Source organism: Pyxicephalus adspersus, chromosome 4 (genome assembly GCF_032062135.1).
Source record: "Pyxicephalus adspersus chromosome 4, UCB_Pads_2.0, whole genome shotgun sequence".
In the NCBI taxonomy this organism is placed as follows: domain Eukaryota; kingdom Metazoa; phylum Chordata; class Amphibia; order Anura; family Pyxicephalidae; genus Pyxicephalus; species Pyxicephalus adspersus.
Genome location: NC_092861.1, coordinates 124586011 through 124607655, shown reverse-complemented (window position 1 = coordinate 124607655; position 21645 = coordinate 124586011). Strand labels below are relative to the sequence as shown.

Here is a 21645-nt window from a genome sequence, read left to right as displayed (position 1 = left end):
AAAAAAAAAAAAAAGATCTGAACAATCCCCAATCTAGCCAGAGTAACTAAAACCTAGTCATTTGAGACTATAGGAATTACTACTAACTGTAAAATACATGTAAATGCAATCAGAACAATCTCCTATAATCTTCAACCTGTTCATTTCATTTCACACTCATTTTCAATCTTTCGTATCTGCAAGCTTTCACATAAATAATGCCAGAAAAATCTTTTCATGAAGCTCCTTATTCAGGCACTTTTATATGGTGATTAGGATGTTCTTAACGGTCAAAACAGCTAATGCTTTCTAACAAACTACAAAGTGCAGATCGACACACTGCAGAAATATGGAAAAAGTGGCAAACCTGCATAATTTTGGGGATTTTGCAGCTGATTGCCACTTTTACAATTGGGCATATATAGATATATATCTATATATATATATATATATATACACATACATACCAGTATGTGTATATATATATATATATATATATATATATATAAAACTGGATGTATGTGTATGTTCCACCATCACTCGAAAACGCATGGAAACATTTCAACCAAACTTGCTATGTTCCACCATCATTCGGAAACGCATCCAGACATTTAAAACAAACTCGCTAGACATATGACTCAGACTCATGTGAGTGCACTGCTGATCTTTGTACAGCGCTGTGGTATATGTCAGAGGAAAATTTGCATGTATGTGTGTATGTATTGCTCCTGTATAATATAAGATTGCAATAAATAAATACCTGGGCGACGACGGGTTATCGGCTACAGTGTTGAACCCAGAAATTTTTTCAAGCTGGGTGGTAAGAAATTGTAGGCGGGTGGTGGCCCCTGTATTGTTACCTAACTCTTCAGTAAGCACCCAAAAGTAGCCGGGTGGTCACCAAAAAGTGCCGGGTGGTGCACCCAGCTAAAAGAGGCTGGGGAGAACACTGGGCTAGTATGTGTATTAAAGAGGTTTCTGGCAGAGCCTGTAGGCCCTACAAAGTCTTTCAGTTAAGATTTAGATCTATTTTATAAAGATAAATATTGCAGGATTTATAAAATATGTCATCTGGTTGGTCGGCATTAGGGATTCTTTCCTTTTTTAGCTGTTTCACTCAAACCGATGTTCAGAAAATAGGGGAAAAAAAAGGTTTTTCCCACAGCAACAAATCAAGCTTCAGATGACTCAATTCTTGTTCAGCCAGTGTAATCATAGGGAAAATTTAAAGTTGTGTGCAAGTTTCATTAAAGCCAGAAAATTACAGGTCAGCTATATGTAGAACCCTTTTGCAGAAGTTGCTGTCTACAGCCCTTAGCCCGGTGTATATCAATCAGTTCCTTCAGAGGTTCCTATGGGTTATTTGAGTATTGTGCAGTTTGTTACACCAATGATCATTTTGGCGATCTGTAAGGGTGACATTCTTCCCACTGACCACCATGCTAATGTACTGTGAGCTGTGGCTATGGGTATTGTAGGAAGGTTGTCCAAGACCTGGTAAATAGTAAAAAGGTTGGGAAACACTGCCTTGTCTAAAAAACCAAATAACCACTTTTCATAAAGTTCTACTCTTGTGGAAAAGTTTGAGTTTTTTTTATTTCCCTTTGGGGAGAATTACCCACAGGGTATCACAGGAACAGAAACTGATGGGCTTATTCTGCATTGTTGATAGAGACAGTAAGAAGTCTATTCATTAAAAGGGCAGGAGCTGGAACATCTAGGAGGCTTCATTGTTATCTGTGTCTACCTGATTCTGAGACTCCTGCACTCCTATATTTATCATCCATTGAGCGAAATCACCACAACAAGGACAAACACAGTAATAAAAACTTAACAGGGCTTTTGACTTAGCCATTTTAGAGAATCACCAAAATAGTTTTGGTTAGTGTTAAGCTTTAAGGATTTTGCAATATATACAAAAAAAAACAAATATTTCAGGTTCCCAGGTTGAAAACATTGGCATCTTTGACACATCCATGTGTGAAATATTGGACATAAAGCTAAACTTCACCATTGGAGCCTTTGAGACACAGAAAGCGCCCCTGTATAGTCAACCCAATGGTGCATAACCCTGACCAATGTTGCAATTTTTTTTGTATAAAATTAAATACCAGGAAGGGTTATAGGGTTAAATTACTTAAGTAAAAAGATTTTTTTTCCGTACGAGAACTGTATATATGATACATGTACAAAAGGAAGCAGCCATTTTCAAACAGGAATATCTGATTGTAGGTATAATTGGTAGCACATTCAATGAACTGGGAAATCACATTAGCGCAGATCACAAGTTAGCAACACAGTATTGAATAATGTACTTTTGTAAAAACTGGCAACAATGTAATGCAAAAAAAAAAATGCTAAAAGGTGGAAATCCTATGACTCGCTCACATTATATTCACTACGAGAGTGAAAACTCTCTGAATAAGCCTACATCAACAAGTCTTGATCTGCCAGCTATGCAGGCTGTAGAATGGTGTCTTCCAGGTCCCTCCACTTCTTCGGAAGACAGTGAAAACACTAAGGGACTTTCAGAATGAAGCCTCTCTATGGACAACACACTTCATTTAAAAGGTATATCCTGTCTGTGAAAAGACTAAGATCCTCTGGGGAGAAGAGGGATTAAGGTGTCAAATGTGTCTAATAAATGACGAAAAACTGGTTCCATGTTTTAGAGACAAACTGGTTAAAACTGCAGTATTTTTAAATGCAAAAAAGAACATTGTTTTCTATTTTGTTTTTTTTCCTTGTTGATTTTATTAATTTTATTCTTTTTTTTTTAATTACCAAAAAAGGTTTACTTGTAAGACAAAAAAAAAAAATCATCTCTGATAAATACAACACTACAAAAGTTTTTACTTTTTCAAAGTGGTTAGTCTAACCCCATCGGTTATCACGGACATTATTGACAAATGGCGAGAAATCTGGTGCAACAAAGCCTTGTGCTGACGAACTAAATTCATGTCAGACCACACGCTGCCAAAATGAGGTGGAACATGAGCACGGCAGTACTGCTTTGTGAAAAATCCTTCCCTGGCAGCACCCGCCCCCTGGCATGGACACGTCTGTTAAGAGATTAGCATGGAAGAGAACATGAATACCTAATAAGATCCTTACAGCCTCACTGTTTAAGTGTCAATTATGCTATTCTCACAAGGCATTTCACTTATATTCTTTACTCTGTAAAAAGGCTCAAAATCATTTTAAACTGCTATAAAAATTATGCAACAACTTAACTGCTACGCTATAAAGATTTTTATTTTATTTTATTTTTTTTTTTTTGGGGAAGAGATAGCATACTAGTATAGTGTCTTAGAGAGTGTAAGGAAGTGCTATTGCTAAAATGTTGCCCGATTGTGCAGTTAAATAGTATATACATTGTTCAGTATGAAATGTTACTACCACCTGTCTGTACTGTTCAGTCTTGTACTGCCAAAACTGTTTAGACCCAATAAACCTTCATAAAACCTCTGGAGCTATCCTGTGCTATCTGGATAGCAGCATATCCTTTAAATCAAACTTCCTCCACCAGTCTGCATTCTTTCTTTTTTCTTATAGGTAATATAACATACATACAAGAGTAATTTCTCGTGCTCACGTGCCACACAGGGGTCAGCATGGGGAAGCCTCATATGCAGCAAGCTCTATACCAACTCATGGCCAACATTTAGTTTGTCAGCAAATTGTTGTAAAAGCTCTTCGGGGCAAGGTCCTCTCCTCCTCCTGTGTCACTGTCTCTATCTGATAGTCATTACAACCCCTATTTAATGTACAGTGCTGCATATTATGTTGGCGCTATATAAATCCGATTGATTATTATTAATAATAATATTAATAATAATAATAAAATATCACTTTTGTGATCAACTATCCTTCATTATCTCTCCTCCACACATCAGCACGTCTTGTGCATCTGTGACCCTGTTACAGGTTGTCTTGACTGTCCTTTGAACAGTTTCTGGCAAGTACTACCCAATACATAAACAACAGAACCTACAACCCCACAAGACTATGTTGTTTTGGAGAAGCTTGGACCAAGTCATCTAACCATCATCATTGGACTTTGTGAAAGTAGCTCAGATCCCTACACAGCCTTCTTTTCCTGCTTCTAACACATCACCTTCAAGAGCTGACTCTTCACTGGACGCTCTATACGTTCCACCCTCTGACATTGTAAAAAAATAATTCATGTTATTCCTTTTGTCAGTGTTTTTTTTTTTAATTAGGTGAAGTAGTGGTCACTGGAACCTTTATTCTCCTCTACGCCAACAAATGTATTAGGGTATGAACCCTGCAGAAAATTATCCTTCAGTAGGACATTCTTTAGCAGTTCATATCTGAATAACAGACGACTGCTATAAAAACAATTTCCCAACTTTGCGAAGGATTGTGATCAAACTATTGCCAGCATAGTAAAACTTGATTTTATGACAACATCAGCAAGTTAAATCCTGTGTATTTATTACCTGTATATGGGAGCTTTTTTCTACATACCTATGTATTCCCAAAAGCTATACCCAGCAGTTAAAAAAACAAACAGAAATTACCCAATAGTACAGATTCAGTGTTTTACGACTCCTTGAATCTGTTTTTCATCTTTCACCTTTTCACATTATAGTGATAGCATCAGTCAAGTTTGCATAACCATATAAATTAAAAATAATGGGAGTAGCACATCAAAGCTAGAGGCAGCAAATGTAGATAGTTTGGTGTTGTGCAAGTGGCTGTCAGAATCAGTGAGGCCATATAGGTGGGTTGTAGTATTACTTCACAATGGGAAATAAAATATAAATACGTGTCTTCAAAGGTGGCAGCCCCTAGCTTGAGATCCTTATCAGCACTTATTCAAACACTGCATTATAACCACCTACAAAGATAGTAATTATTATTGATTACAACATACTTTTTATGTTACTGCATAAGTAAGTAGCATGGTTTTCTAAGATTTAAATATGAGAAGTGGAAATAAACTCATCCATTCAACAAGGGTTCATCTTAAAACTATCTATAAGGGTCAAGGATTCTGCAAATAAGCAATTTTAGGTATGTTCATTATTGTTTAAAAAAAATTGTCTCAAATTAATAATTTGTATTAAGGTGTCACTTATTATAAAAGAAATTTGGTAATCATTATCATCTTTGGTCTGTGAAGGTGGTATAATGCGTATTTAAAAAGTGCAGATTCTGAAATTTGGAGTTGACACTATTGAAAAGACCCATTTATCATGTTTGCCACTACTCATTTATATGGCCTCAATGGATCTGAAACCTGCTGCCCCAACACCAGATAAGCCAGATCTGCTGCCTTTAGCTTTGATGTGCCACGTCCATTATTATTGGTTTATATAATAATGAAGTTTTGACCATGGTCATGGTGTGAAAAGCTGAAAGATGAATAATGAGTTAGTTTAGTATAAAAGGGTGCCATCATTGAGTCGTACCTAAAACAGCACAGTGTCTAGATCGACTCTACATAAAGGAAAATCAGTAATTAGCATGGTTCACAGATTGAATAGTTCTATAATAAAACAACCATTGGGCTATGAGAAAGATAAGACTTCTTAAAAAAAAAAATATATATATATATATATATATATATATATATATATATAAACTAATAACCATATTTCCCCCATATAATTAAACCTAAAAGGGTGCGACATTCCCCTTTAGACTTTTAGACCCCTTACTATTAGCAAATGTGAATCAACAATCTATCCACGTTCAATGTCAGCTGCATCTGTTGCTTTTTCCCCATTGTAGAAAATTCCCAGCTTAATCCTATTTGACTTTATTCATGCAAAGGTCATTGTGAATTCTAGAAATGGAGGAGTGATAGTGGGAGCACCGCTGAATGCTGTTAAAAATGACAACTGTTCCTATAAAGCGTACAGCTAGTGTGCTAGGACTATCTCACAAGTACTTTGTTTACCTTGCCGGAATACGGCATTAGGCGACAATATGCTACATTTCCCCAGATAAAGCAGCCACTGGAATACAAATACCGACAACATAAAGCCGATGTGCATTCAGAGTTATCCTATGATAATCAGCATACTCAATGACAAATATTTATGGCTGGTATTTAATATCTGCATTCCTGCTGCGTCCATTTAATTAAAAAAGAATCCACTTAGAGAAGCAATGTAAAAATACTCCAGTTTACAGTATAAAAGTAAGATCTGATCATTGAATGAAGCAGAAGTCAATGACTCATGAATTGATTCTCAGCAAATGACTTTCTTGCATTAAGTTTTTTTTTTTGGCTGGCCAGTTGAAGATTGGCTCACTAAACAGGTTTTCTCCAATACAAGATTTGAATAAAGACAATATTGAAGTCAATAATGATTCATAGGCAGAAGTTACCTTCAGTTCTTCATTTTCTCATTATACAATTACCATACAGTTTTCATACAGTTTTAATAAAGATCTTATATTGTAAGGTATCTTAAATACAAGTGCAAACCCCACTTTTGCACTCAAATATTAAGTAATGGTGTTCTAAGTGCCTTAAAATTTTTGCTTTTGTTTGGAGCAAATTAATAATTTTCTAAAGGCCCTTCCAGAGAGCTTTGGGCTACCGTGCACATGTCAGATGATTCTCATATGATAATCGCCTCAGGGCTATTATCGGATGAGAATCTGACGTGTGTACAGCGCTTGCCTTACGTTGTTCCTGGATCTGTCCTGGCGGATCCACGAACGAAGAACGATTGTGATACAAGTGAAGAGGAGAGGGAACAGTAGGGTGCCACTCACTCTTTCTCCCCCCCCCTCTGTACAAAAGAATGGCGCTGTATGTACAGCATTCATTCATGCATCTTTCAGTCTTTTGTCGTTGAAAAGGATTGTGAAAGATCCTTTACAATGACAATTATCTAACGTGTGTACAGACATGTACAAACATGGAACTACACTTCTCATAAAACCTGGAGTTATGACGTTAGAGAGGTAAGAAGAAGTTTCTATGTCAATGTTTGCTGCCTGTACCTTTGGGTCTACTTATCATTCTGACTTGGCGTTTTCACTGAAACTAACCTTTGCTTAGGCATCTTTTTATCATTCGCGCAGTTTATTGGTACTTTGATTTGATGATTTAAAAAAAAGTGCTTTCCATCATGTATGTATATTTTTAACTTTTACTACAGAAAAGGTTTTTGAGAGTGTGTGGTTACACAAGTGCCAAAAAAAAAGAGCAGAAGAGCCTAGGCACTATATTGCATTCTCAACCCATTCAATTATATAGGAGAAGTATTTTGTCCACAAGTTTGCATTACCATTGCTGGATGCAGCATGTAACTTCTGGCCACCCTTTTTTGCTATTAAGGAGCCAGCCGCTTCCTTTCACTTGAATGAGGATGACTGCCAACCACTGTGAGCAGTGGTTAGACGTGGTTGTGTTCTGGTTGTTGCTAGAAGACTGATAATTGCCAAAAATTCCACAACTGCATCCTAACCACATGGCACACCGTTCACTCAACTCACTCAACAGTTGATTTTTCAAGCTGCTCCTGGCTGTATTAGCATTTGAGTAGGGTCGGCTGACTGTACACCTGAAAATACCTGAACCTTCTGCTCAGGGAGACATAAACCCATCCATAGTCAATGAAAAAATTAAAAAAAACACAAACGGGACATATAATTAAAACACTACATTTACATCTGACTATTAAGCAAAACTAGTAAGAAAGCTCAAAACTGCTAGCGTGGATGTTGCTGGCATGAGAATACCCAACTAAGCAGGACTGTCCTGTTTACTAGGATAGAAGGGTGGGGTGAGTCCTAAATCACTCAACAGTCTGTAATCTGATCTCCCTGCTATTTAAGCCACCTTCTCCTTGCAATCTGCTACCTGTTGGCAAATTGCAAGGAGAACAAAAAAAAAAATGATAATATAAAGGAAATGTACCACGTCTGCTTTTTCTCACTTCACACTTTAGCAGCCTTAACTTGCATCATAATTACAAATATAGTTTATTTAGGTGTTACTGTTTTACGACAGAGAACATCGAAAGTAGAACCTGGCGTGGTGGCTAAGCAGGCGTCACTTGATATCCCATAGTTAGATCTAAAAAAACAAGTATGAGGGTTAGATAATATTAATAAAGAAAGGATGTAATATCTGCATATTATCTGCTCTTCATAGATTAGGTTGTTAAACTTTCCTACCACAATAAGCTGCTACTTCTTTTTAGTACAAATACACTTTGTGTTCCGATTACCATTTGATTAGTTCACATGCTGAGAACACAATACTTGGTTTCCCACACCATAACACAGAGATTTTTCAGATGTCTTTGGCAATTTATGAATTTTTATAAATGATACAACAGCTTTTATTGCATTGTTATTCCCACTATCCTTACGGTTATAGAAAACTATTGCATAACAATGCCGTAGCATGTGTGCCCACCTTTAACAGCAGAAACTACATATTGCCTTTAGTTACTTCATATAAATGTATTTTTTTTTAGGTCTGATTTAAAAGTATAAAGTAAAAACAACACTTGGCAATACTTTCGGTGTAATAGTTTACATTACAGATATTCTATTTCATAGTATCTGTTGACAGGGATAAAACAGTTTTGTGAACTGGACTAATTACGCAGAGAGTAACGTCAAAAAATGGGTGGATAACAATTATGACATATTATGAATATTCAATTAATTCTGGAGGTCATATAAGGATGCTTTGCCTAGAACCTGCACTTAGTGGATATAAATGCCTTAGATAACTAGAAATCTGATGATTCCAGGAAGTGTTTCTTGCATGGCACTCTGCTATCATTGTACCTTATAAAAGAATACTGAACGAAGGAGGCCGATTATGGATTATACTCCAATATAATGTTTACCTTCTTTACTGCAAACACCAGTAACACCAAACACCAGCAACAACTTGGCTTGCCAAAACAAAAACATTCCACGCATCATTTCACCTCTTTCATTTATTCATTTTATGCATTTTCTTATAGTATGACAATGCTTCATATTAGGCTAGGGACATACGTGCAATAATTGTCGTTAGCAGTGATCTTTTATGATCCTTTCCAACGACAAAAGGCTGAACGAGTGCTGTACATACATCGGTGTTCTGCTCTATGGAGAGAGGAAAGAGGGGAGAAAGACGGAGTGTCATCGTGCTGCTCTCTCTCCCCTTCACTTCCATTATGATCGTTTGCTGTTCTTGGATCCGCCAGGACAGATCTATGAACAACAAGCCCTGTACACACGCAAAATTCTCTTCTGATATCAGCCCTTAGGTTATTATTGGATGAGAATCATCTAAAGTGTGTACCTAGCCTTAGTTTCCTAATTGCAAACACTAAATTGTCATATTGACATCTTCTCCAACTGGCTTCTGATGAAGACATGTGCCTGTTTCAATACATATTATGCAGCAATGGTCCACTGTTGTCATCATGAGAAACCGCATTGTGAAAAATGAGATGATGCCGGAGTGTATAAGTAGTGTTCTTTTTTTTTGCCTCTATAACAAAAATGGCAAATGCCTAGCATACATAGGGCTCTATTTATAAAACAGAGAATCTGACATTACCACAAACATTCCTGGCTGGGAATCTTCCAGCTCCATGTGTTTCAATAGCAGTAATTGATTCCCACCATTTTGTTTTTACATTTGGTTCAATTAGTTAAAACAAAGTGTTGTCATGTAAACCTGTGTTCACTACAGGGAGGATTTTCTTTCAATATATATCTGCAGTAAGTATATGCCTTTCTTGCTGTTTGAAAAATCTAATCTGCCACAGGGAATTTATTGGGCACTCATACAAAAAATTGCGCAATGAGCAATGTATGCTGCCAACTAATCCATTAAAAAGACAGAAACATAGAGGAAGGAATGAATAAATAAATGGCAGAGAAAAATCTCTCCAATGGGGCACAAGCAAAAACATGATATGAAGTAGAGAAAAGTTAGAACCAACAATATTTTTATTGCTGTCCACATCATTATGTTCAGATGACAAATATATCTTCCATTCCTTGTATGTGAATTACAGAAACAAGGAAAATGTTCTTCAACAGGTCGCAGACAGAAATAATCAACTAAAAAAAATTAAACTCTACTACATGTTTTTCAAAACTAGACAGTTATAGAATGGAGAAGCCAAAGATATTGGCCATTAGGTCAAATTTGGAGGAGAACAATTTTGATTGGTTCCCTAATCTCCAATCATGATGATACATTGGTACATCTCCAAGTTTTTTTTTTTTCATAAAGCTGTAAAACAAAAGCAAAACATAAATCTCTTTTGTTTACTTTGTGAATAACGAATAAAGGCAATTACAAGCTAACATGGATTTGGCATCCAGCTGATAAGAAGAGGAAGTCGGTGCTGAGACCAGACCATTATGGGTGTTGAGTGAATTGCATTAGGTATGCTCTGAAAGCTCACATACAGTGCTAGACAGAAAATGAAATATTTCCAGACTAACAAGTGATTTTACATGTAATTGCACACTGTTCACAGGAGACGGAAAGCCATAACTCTGTTCATTAGAGAATTACTGGAATCAGAACAAAACAGCTATGTAAACATCTGATCGTAAGGTGCACTTATAAAGCTATAACTTATGTTTTAACATGACAGGCATGAATATACATGGAAACCTTAGTGGTGCAACACATGCATACCTGATAGGCTTATATTTACTTTAAACTTGAATCATAGACCAATTGCCCTGCAGGCATTTGTCAGCTGCTTTTTATTTTCACCTCTCTACTGTAGTGCAATGTGTTCTATCCACGTAAGACGATGTAAATGAATCCCCTGTACATCTTTGTTGCAGCAATAAATCTTCACACTGGGGCTGAGCACAGACTGCCGAGCTGCTAATTACCCCTAAACATTTGGCAGTGTTTACCAACAAGCCAGAGCATCAGACTTTATGGGATAGACTTTCACAAACTGCCTCAGCTGTCCTATTTCACTTAATTGTCTGAGTAGGAGTGCTAAGTACATGCTTCTCCTATTTAAATCTTTTGTTACGGCTGCCATTATTTCATGCCGTGAATAATTATTGCACCAAAGTATAAAAAGCAAAACTTGGGTGGATTAAATAACCTTGTGGAAACAAAAGAAGATCTGAAGGTGCAGTTTACTAGGATTTTGACATGCCAGGAGCTCATAAATAAGTTCTAGGTGCACAGTGAACGCACATACCTATAGTCAAGGCAAAAAGGTAACTGCCAAAAGCAGCCAAACCCATCCTGCAGGCAAAAGGAAGAAACATATACTGTGCATTTGTTATTGTTGAGAACTCGGCAACACATAGGTACAACTTGTACCAGAGGAACAATCTATGCGGCCATCATTATCCAAAAATTAAAATAAAATTTAGGAGGATCTTTAAGGCTCCTATAGAGTCCATGTGACTCCATTCTGCATTTACTGTGGTAGTAAACATATTATAATGCACACATGACGTAGGTTCCAGAACAGCAATGCAGATCATGCAAGTTACTGCAACACACATGACGGCTTCAAAACCGACTTGATACATGATTAGCATTGGAACTGGAATGACACCAGCCAGGGTAATTCGGGAAACAAACAATAAATTCCCTGTGTGGTTGTAAATGTGTTAAGTGCTTGCTCTAAAACAATTGTTCTTTATGCATTAAATTAGGAAAATGATGATACACATTTGTTGGTAATAGCCTATTACACTCCATTGCTGCCCCATAAAAAACTTCCACTCCTATTTTGTAAAGTTCTGCAGGGGCTAGAGTCAGGAAGAAGCACCTTGTCCAACTATGGACCTGATTCATTAAAGTTCTCCAAGGCTGGAGAGAATACACTTTCATCAGTAAAGCTGGGTGATCCAGCAAACTTGGAATGGATTTCTATTTACTAGTCATTTACTATTACTATTTGCTAGTAAATGTTTTGAATCCTGGATCAGACCCATTCCAAGTTAGCTGGATCACCCAGCTTTACCGATGAAAGTGTACCCTCTCCAGCCATGGAGAGCTTTAATAAATCAGGCCCTATGAGTGGTGAACAGCAAAGCCCAGCAGGTGTTGGGTGACAATGCAATAAATAAATCCACGGATATCTTAGTGTTGCTGCCTTGCAGAAGTTGAGAGCAGACCTACAGTATTTTCCTGGCAGGATTAACAGGAATAATAATATTAAACAATATTTAAAATAACTATGTGGTAAAGGTATAAGAAGCTTTTTTTTCACACATTTACACCAACACATATGTGAAATTGCTGGATGATGTCTGTTGCCCTAAGATTGAAGTTTTGTTAAACAGCCCACCACAAGACACAATAGCACATGTGTGTTGTGGTACACTGCAAGGCAGGTCCATTGGCGAGTTGGGCTGGGGCTACCGCACCACAACAGTATAAACCCAGCATTAGAAAAACACAAGTAGGTAAAGCATAGAGGTAAACACAAATTAAGCAATTGAAGCTATAGAAATAAAGGTGCTTTGAGCTTTCACTAAAAACATTCAAATACACAGAGTAGATGATGATTCTCTGCATACGCTCAGTATATTATAAAGCTAAAACAAACATGTTACATCTAATCCTAACCAAGGTGTTTATCCCTAAAGGCCAAAGGAGCCATCTACTGGTGCATTAGAAAATAGAAAAGTAATAAATAGGTTACCAGAAATCATTAGAAAAATGTCTGATGTCATCTGAATGTGTGTAGTGCTCTTGATTTTAAACATAAAAAAGTATCTACAATATTAGTAACATTTACACATAAGGAAAAATCAGGATGTTGTTGTAAATACTGGCGATCTACAGATTTTCGTCTATAATTCTAAAACTGCTTTACATATTTTGCTTCGATGTGAGATGAGATTATTTAAAATTTCTTGTGTTCATTCTTCCAAATACTTCAACATTTACAAAGCAACGTACAACAAAATATTTTAAGTCACCGCAGATTAAGACCTGTTTTTTCATTTTGTTTTAGACTATTCAGGTATGACATCTAGAAGAGCAGGGGTGTCCACACATTCCCCCTAAATATTTGTGAATCTTGAAGGCATAGGGATTCATTCCATATTCATTACATTCTATAGGAGGTTTAAGTTTACTAACAGATATTTTTTTGAAATGTTATCATGGTTTTCATATGTAGTCATCATAACTGCAAAATTTGCCACCTTATTTACTCAAATATGTAATAGCCTTTGAACAGCTGTAATTTCTATTGCTGTCACTTTTCATATATTACTGTATTCATTGCTTTTAGGGTCTCCCTTATCCTTTGTCATTACCAAGGGGAAGGGGACGGGGCGTGCAAACAATTTTTTTTGCTTTTCTTTTATTCATTCTTACTACATAACCAAACCAATGTATCTCCTTATGTTAATTTCAAGTTCCCAATACCCAAACATATTGTGTATTTGTCCAGTGGAGTGACAAAGGCAAGTTCTATCAGTGTAGGGGGGTTATTTCCAGAGAAGCTGTCACATTGCCCTGATTTGGCAGCATAATTTCTATCTGCTTCTTACTATTTTTGTTAGTTCCTGCCATGTCTTTTTCTGTTTAATGGACCTAGTTGTCCTGGACACTGCAAATACAATATAAACCCATGTAAAATAAACTGTAGCAGTATAAACATGATGACTTGATGTCTGATCTGTAAGGCTGTATTACCTTTGGAGAATATGAAAGGTCCTTCCCTGGTGGAACAGACAGGGGTACGCTGACTGCCTCTTCCTTCTTTGGTACAGGTGCAGGTGGAGCTGGGGCTTTCCTTTTCATTTTCTTCTCCATCTCAGGCTCCTTCACAGCTCTGCTCCGGCTCATATCTGGACTTTCTTTTGGTTCATAAAATGGGTTAGACCTGTATCAACATTGAAATAATTTTTATTCTTCTGCAAGGAGAAGAGGTTACAATGCTTTTATAAAAAGCAAAATATGGTACTACCTATGGTATGGTCATTAGATTTATCTGAAAGACAGGTAATGACATGCCTATAGAATCTGTAAAGCACTGCAGATGATGTCAGTGCTAAATCAATAGGATAAAAATACTTCTAAAGCAATATATTACACTACAAAAAAAAGCAGACACAAAAACTGAATTTTAAAAGGTATTTTTGCCCCCTTCTTATGTGTATGTGTCTATACACTTATAACTTTTACTTTAAATCTACTACAGGTTGACATTCCAAAATCCGGCAACCTCCGGACCTGAGGTGTGATGGATTTTCGAAAATTCTGGATTTTTGAAGGTTATATATGCTGTAAATATTAAAATGAAATAACACTAAATGAAATGACACTAAAGGAAAAGCAAATTACATTTTAACGTTCACCAACTAAATAAAACAATTTTACAGGATTTTTAGTTTAGGTAAACAAAATAGTTCCTCACAATTTGAATCATTACTGTACCCCTGAAAAGAAGTTAAATAGCAGATAGGCAGTCAGGATGATCATCTTCATGACTGACAGTAACAGCATCCTCAGCAACAGGAACAGCTTCATTTTATGGAAAAGCAAGACCTAACAGCTGTTTCTGGAGTACAGCACCATCAAAACAAACGGCACCTCCAGAAAACAGTGTAAATTTGAAAATGCGCTCCAAAATCCATGCTGGAAAACTGAAGAATACGGATTATCAATGGCCGAATTTTTGAACATCAACCTGTAGTTACACGGCAGCCCTTAAGTTGTAGTAGTTACATGTGGGGTTTACTGTTCTAATTAAAAAAAAAATAGTAACAATATTTTATATGAATTCTTGCATGTCATCATTACCGTAGTATGTTTTTGCCTTACAATTTATCAGACAGTTCCTGCCATGCACAAAGGGATTCATTTAGTCGAAGACAATTTCGTTTTTTCACCTCTCCTATTTGAAATTGGAAATGTGGTCATCCCAATTTGGCCACAAGGTGGCACCCTGCAACTAATGTCAATTGACCAAGAAGAAAGAGCAAAACTAACTATGGGAAAACTGGGGATTAACATAATAAATCACCAATTCAGCATAAATAGGAGTTTAAAGGGCTCTACAGCTCACTACTGCAAATGTAACATAGAGGCTTCTAATCTGTTTTAGAGATGAATTTATTACAGTAACATTGGGTTCTTTAAGCCTCTATCTTTAATAGAAGAATGAGTGGTATGAGATGCATCTAGGTACAGATAATGACTGGCTGGTGCAGGATGAAACTGAATTAAAAGACTTAAACTATTTTGATGTAACCAGATAAACACTTGTTTCCTTTGCCACTTTCGTCAAGTTGTCAGAATTAATTGACTCATTCTTTCAAGTGATTCTAATGTTTTAAGAAAGATATAGCCCAATGTTTTTAACTTAAGGATGTTTTAATATCCTTCTGGGAAATGTTGCTAGGGATAAATGCAACATTTAGGTCACATTTAGATTAGTTGATGTTGTATTGCACAACCTGGACATAAAAGATACATTTGGAATAACTGGCTGTACTCGTGTCAGTTTGCTTACTGCAATAGTTTTGGGGTTAAAATTGCACTGATTGATCATTTTTGACAAACTGTTTTCCCCTAAATTGGATGGTTCAATAAACTGTGAACTGACTTCACCATCAACTGAATTCTAGTATTTAATCAAACTCATTAGTGACAGTCTGGTTGGTTTCTGGTTATTACTTGTGGTTGTTTGTGGCACAAAAATTACTGAAATCAACTATTTTACGCACAAAAAATGACCTGAGGGCAACAACACAGACAGGCTGCACAGGTATTCCATGATTTTATGGTTCTTTATCCTATGGTTCAGATTATATGGTTTTATGATCCATATTGTTAATCTGCAGACCAGCTGGGAGATAGATGCATGCAAGGAATGTTGGTGTGCTTTATCAGCCAGCAGAACAGCAAAATTGGTATACCCACTCAAATCTCTCAGTGGAAAGAAACAAGGAAAAAGACTAATATTTTGTGAATAATTAGAAGGAGACATATTAGTTTAGCAGGAAAATCCAGAGATCAGAGACAGTGGAAATAAAAAAACAATAGTCAAAATGGTAAATGGATGTGTAGCATTTGGACACAAGTGATGGAAAAAGTTTAAATCTGTCTTCAAGCCTAAAGTTGCTGCCTTTCTGATAGGAATAATTGTATTTAGCTATCCCCTGATATCGGATGTAAAATTATCTGATAATTGTAAATGTAAAATGTAAATTTATTATTAAAAGGATCATGTTAGAAGCATCGGTTAAGGAGATAAGTAGAGTGGGTATACCATCACGGCAGAATATAAGGCTATGTACACACATTCAATAATTATCGTTGGGAAGGGATCTTTCACAATCCTTTCCAAACAGAATAGACTGAATGAGTGCTGTACATACAGTGCCGTTTTCCTCTATGGAGAGAGAAGGGGGGAGAACAACGAATCAGCACCAGCTGCCCTCTCCCCCCTTTACTTGTATTACGATCGTTCGTGGATCCGCCCGGATGGTGGACAAACGCTGTACACATGGCAGATTCTCTTCTGATACTAGCCTTGAGGCTAATATAGGAAGAGAATCATCTGATATGTATACGTAGCTCAACAGTCTTAATACAAGTATGCTGTGCTTGAACAAGCTAGCCCAAGTACAGGTCAAGCTAACCAAGGTTCGATCATCCTGGTTTAAATCAGCCATATACTGAACAATCGATTGGTGAAAACCAAATCACTTGGATGCCCCTATTAAAGGAATGTGTAGAGCAGTGTGCAACCCCTAAGATATTAACTCCACTCAGCCAATGCTTCTTCCAATCCAGTGAAGTGCAAGACTTTACTATTGATCCCAGAAATACGAGGAGACTGCAGTTGTCCAGGTGATGAACACACACACATACTAAGTTACCAGTGATTGACAAAGCCTTTATAGGTATTATCACATCACTGCTCCACACAAACAGTGACACTTAAGAAACAAAAGACAGGTCAAGTGTCAAAAAGGAAACTGGCGAAACAAAATGGAAGAGCATGGTTCAGAGGAAAAATACAAGAAACAAGAGCAACATCTTGTGTAGAAAGGAACACAGAAGTAGCTGTCAATTTGCAGAACGTTTAGAAGTCATCTATACACAGGCAGTGTGACATGAAAAATAAAGATAAGAGTGATAACTGAACAAGGTGGAAGAAGAAAGAAACATTGTTTGCTTTTGTTCTGCTGCTTGAGAGAATACAATATACAGAGCAGAGTTGTCAGAGTATGAAGCGTGTTTTTATGCTTGAGGTCTACGTGTTGTTTATTGCCTTAGCAAATGATTCCAGAATATAGGTATGATCTAGCATTGTAGATTAGGGCTGCAAATAAAACTATATGTGCAGGAAGAACAAGTGGATCTGAAAATGATGATGACATTTGTTACACACAGGATGCCTTAATGCAACTGTATAGTACTGCATCTTACTGTGGTTGGATAAAGCTCCATGGAGTTTGTGATAAGATGTTAAAAGGGAAGTGACCTATATGTAAGCATATAAAGTATATCTTGGGAGGACAAAAAATGTTATACGTGGTATAATGGGGGAGGCCATGGTCAGAGTAAACGTTATATAAAGCCAAGAGAGATGCAACTCTGTCCTGTAAAGCATGAATTGAAATGCACGGCTCCACCCGCTAATGTGAGCTGGAACATTTTGGAATGTATCAGCGGAATACCTGTTTTACCATCTCCTGCAACTCCTTGCCTGGTAAAATCTGCAATGGAAAGGGGGTAGGGAGTAAAAGTTTCATATCACCTGGGGTAACCTGTTCATCTGTCACTGTGTAAATGGTCTACTTCTTACTAGTGGTGGTCAGATAGTTCCAATCATAGCCTATTGCAACTAATTAAACCATGGATCATTAATATTATTATTATTATTATTATTATTATTATTATTATTATTAATAATAATAATAAACAGGATTTATATAGCGCCAACATAAGCGCTGTACATTAAATAGGGGTTGCAAATGACAGAGGAATACAGACAGTGATACAGGAGGAGAGGACCCTGCCCCAAAGAGCTTACAATCTAGTAGGTGGAGGAATTCACACACAATAGGAGGGGGATATGTAGTGGTGAGAAGTAGTGATGGTTTCATGGTTGGATAAATGGGTTTTGAGCGCTCTTTTAAATGAGCAGAAAGTAGGAGCAAGCCAAATAGGATGAGGAAGACCATTCCAGAGAGTTGGGGCAGCTCTAGGGAAGTCCTTGAGCCGTGTGTTCGATGAGGTTATGAGTGAGGAAGTCATTAGTAGGTCATTGGAGGAGCGGAGAGAGCAGCTGGGGAAGTATTTTTTTTACCAGGTCAAAAATGTAAAAGGGACAATACCTGTGTAGGGCATGGGCATACTTAAGAAAAGATGCACTCTTTTGGGGAAAAGTACTTTGGGAAAATAGCTTGGACACACTGAGCCTGATTTATTAAAGCTCTCCAAGGCTGGAGAGGATACACTTTCCACACTGAAGCTGGGTTATCTAGAAACCTGGAATGGATTTCCTGAAAGCCATTTGTTATTTGTTAGCAAATGTTTTCAATCCTGGAGCATATCCATTGCAGGTTTGCTGGATCACTCAGCTTCACTGATGAAAGTGTATTCTCTCCAGCCTTGGAAAGCTATAATAAATCAGGCCCAGTGTACGTATTAGATGATTATTAGCAAAAAACTTCAAGTTATGAACACACAATTTACTCATTGTTATAAAATTTCAATAAGTTTTTTTGTATTGTAATAAAAATCACAGAAATTATTTCTTGTATCATAATCAGTTGTGAAGCAGAACTTCCAGGACAGCTGTTATTGTTATTTGTTGTTATTTGGTTACAATGCAGGTGTATAAAGCAGCAATGTGGCGGTGGGGGGCACATCACAGGATGGTTATGCAACTATAGAGGATGATGGTAAATGGGTGGGGGGTGATATTTGAATCATTTTTAAAAAGGAGGAAATATTTGGTTTTATTATGAATTCAAACAAGGATAATCCCATTAACACACATATTTTAAATATTCCCAAACCTAAAAAGACGTTTAGTGGAATCAGGCGATCCCTTACGGCTTGGTTTGTCACATCCAAAAGAATCAGCGTCTACGGATTTAACAATTGGAGGCAGTGAGCAGTACCAAACCACTCACTGCTGCAAGTGGAAGATACTTGTAGTTTCCCCCAACAAGGCAGCAGTTTGCTGGCATGAGAAAGCAGCAACCACACTGAAACCTTACTGCCAATCTTAAGATAGCCTATAGCTGCCCTTTAAATGTATTTACTTTAATATTTAACAGGAATTTCACAATTCAATTGAGGAAACCTTCAATATTACAAAAAAAAATACCAGCTCACTATTAAACGCTTGGTAAATATTGTTAAAATATAAAGCGATTCAAGATATAATCACTTGTAAATGGACACAAATTTGTGGCGCACCTATAATGATGTTTTCTACAATATGAAAAAGTGCATCCTATTATTGGAGGCTCGAACAAATCTAATAGCATGACATTAAAGGTTCGACCTGCTTTCCAGCCAGTAAATTAAAAAGCCTATTTGCATTACTTTGAAGAAGAGAGTGCACAAAGGCTAATATGGCTAATGGGAAAAAAAACTCAGGGCAAAAATCAAATGGAGCAATTTGGAAATGGAGAACAGAAATTTCCCTGACTGAGAGGTTGTAATCCATCAGATGTATTATTTTTTTCACCCCTGTGCAACCTGTGCTTTCCCACTAACTGTAATGCAATCAGGAGTATGTGAAGAGTATTAGATTTCAGCAAGGCTGCAGCCAGATCTGAGGTGTCACAAATTGAGTTAGCCTTCAGAGTCTGAACAACGATGAACATCTTACTCAGAGGGAGAAAAAAAAAAAATCACATAATCACTAAGATCAGTTATATTTTGCATAATTACATCTCCATAGCCTACCCTAACCATCATTTGTGAGGGTGGACCAATGGATAAAATCCTACTAAAAGGATGAACTGTACAGTACATACACACCTACTTTTTACATGTGCCACTGGTCACATGAGGGGGGCAAAGGATGGGGAATGGGTATTTAAAAGTACAACTACAGAGAAATATGGTCATAGAGGGGGACTCTTCCACGGACTTGTCTTAGTTCCTGGGGCTGCCATCTTTTTCTTGCATCACTACTTAGATAGTCATCGACACCTGAAATGCTCAAAGGGCCTTGTTTATTCCAGAGTTGCTGGATCTGCCAGCTTCACTGATGAAAGTGCATCCTCTCCAGCCTTGAAGAGCATTTATAAATCAGGCCCAAATACACACCAAGCGATAAAGGTCAGTAATCTACCTATTTAAAAGGCTTGGTAAAGTAAGATATCAGATAGGATTCACTAGGAGTAAAGACCTGCTCATTAGACCTGTTTTTTAACATGAAAAAAAAAACCCAACATGCAGTGGACCGAGCATGCACATTCCAACAGTGACAGTAATTTTTATTTCCATTTATTGGGATTTTAAAATAAGGTTTGCTGGTTTACCCAGCTTCACTGGTGAAAACTGCATCCTGTCCAGCCTTTGAGAGCTTTTTTATATCAGGCTCATTGTTCAGAGAAAATTTGGCCCACTCATTTTTTAAAACAATGCTTCAGTTTCTTGAGGTTTGTAGGCATTCATTTATAATACAGACAAAGGTCTGACCACAGCATTTCGATCAGTTTGAGGTCTGCATTTTGACTAGGCCGTTGTAGACTTGCCGACATGCTTGGTATCATTGTCCCGTCACATGACCCAATTTTTTGGCCAAGCTTTAGCTGTCCCACAGATAGCATTACACTTGACTCTAGAATACTCTGGTATACAAAGTAGTTCAAGGTTGACTCAATGACTGCAAGGTGACAGCAAAACAAGCCCAAATCATTACCTTCCCATCACTGTGCTTGGTACAGTTGGTACAGCGATATGATGTGTTAGGCAAAGTTTTTTCCACCCCACGAAAAACAAACATGTCCACTGGTCTCATAATGCACAGCTCCATATTTGTCGAAAACCACTTCAATTTGATCTCAACTGCCCAAAGGACATTTTTTCCAGAAGTAAAGAGACTTTCTCCAAACAAATCTTCCAAACAAGCCATACTTGTTTAGTACTTTTCCAACTTTACTGTCATGAGCCTATTTATTTACCATGCTGAGTCTAGATGTAGTTTTGGGTTTTATGTAATATCGCTGAGGGTGCATTTGCTGGGAAATCCACTCCTAGAAACACTGGCAATAGTTTTAAATGTTCTCCATTTGTGAAAATAATTTTTTTAACTGTATATTGATGGACTTCAAATAGTTTGCAAATGGCCTTATAACCCTTCTCTGATTTATGGGCAGCAACAGTTGCTTCTTCAAAATCATAGTTCTCCCCAGAGGTTTTTAGCCGGTTGCTCCGCCCGGCTGATTTGAATACCCCGCCCAGCTCTCGGCAGCTCTCATCCTCGGATGCACGGATCTCAGTGAGGATGCTCTGTGCTCTGTGTCCTCCGTTCAGAGGATTGCTGCCGATGAGAGGTGAGCACACAGTTCCAGCCCTCATGTGAAGGAGACACAGGCATCCCCGGCCCCATCTCATACCGTGTTTCCCCGAAAATAGGACCTACCCCGAAAGTAAGACCTAGCACTATTTTGTAAACCTGCCCTAATATAAGACCTACCCCGAAAATAAGACCTAGGAGAAAAAGAAAA

General features: G+C 37.3%; 1 protein-coding gene across 1 annotated transcript in view; it reads right to left on the bottom strand.

Annotated features, from left to right (window-relative positions):
- Positions 1-21645, bottom strand: part of EHBP1 (EH domain binding protein 1) — a 239491-nt gene that overhangs the window by 130149 nt on the left and 87697 nt on the right. Inside the window, exon 11 of the mRNA XM_072410274.1 lies at positions 13628-13817. Coding sequence (XP_072266375.1) covers positions 13628-13817 — 190 coding nt within the window. The remainder of the gene's footprint in view (positions 1-13627; positions 13818-21645) is intronic.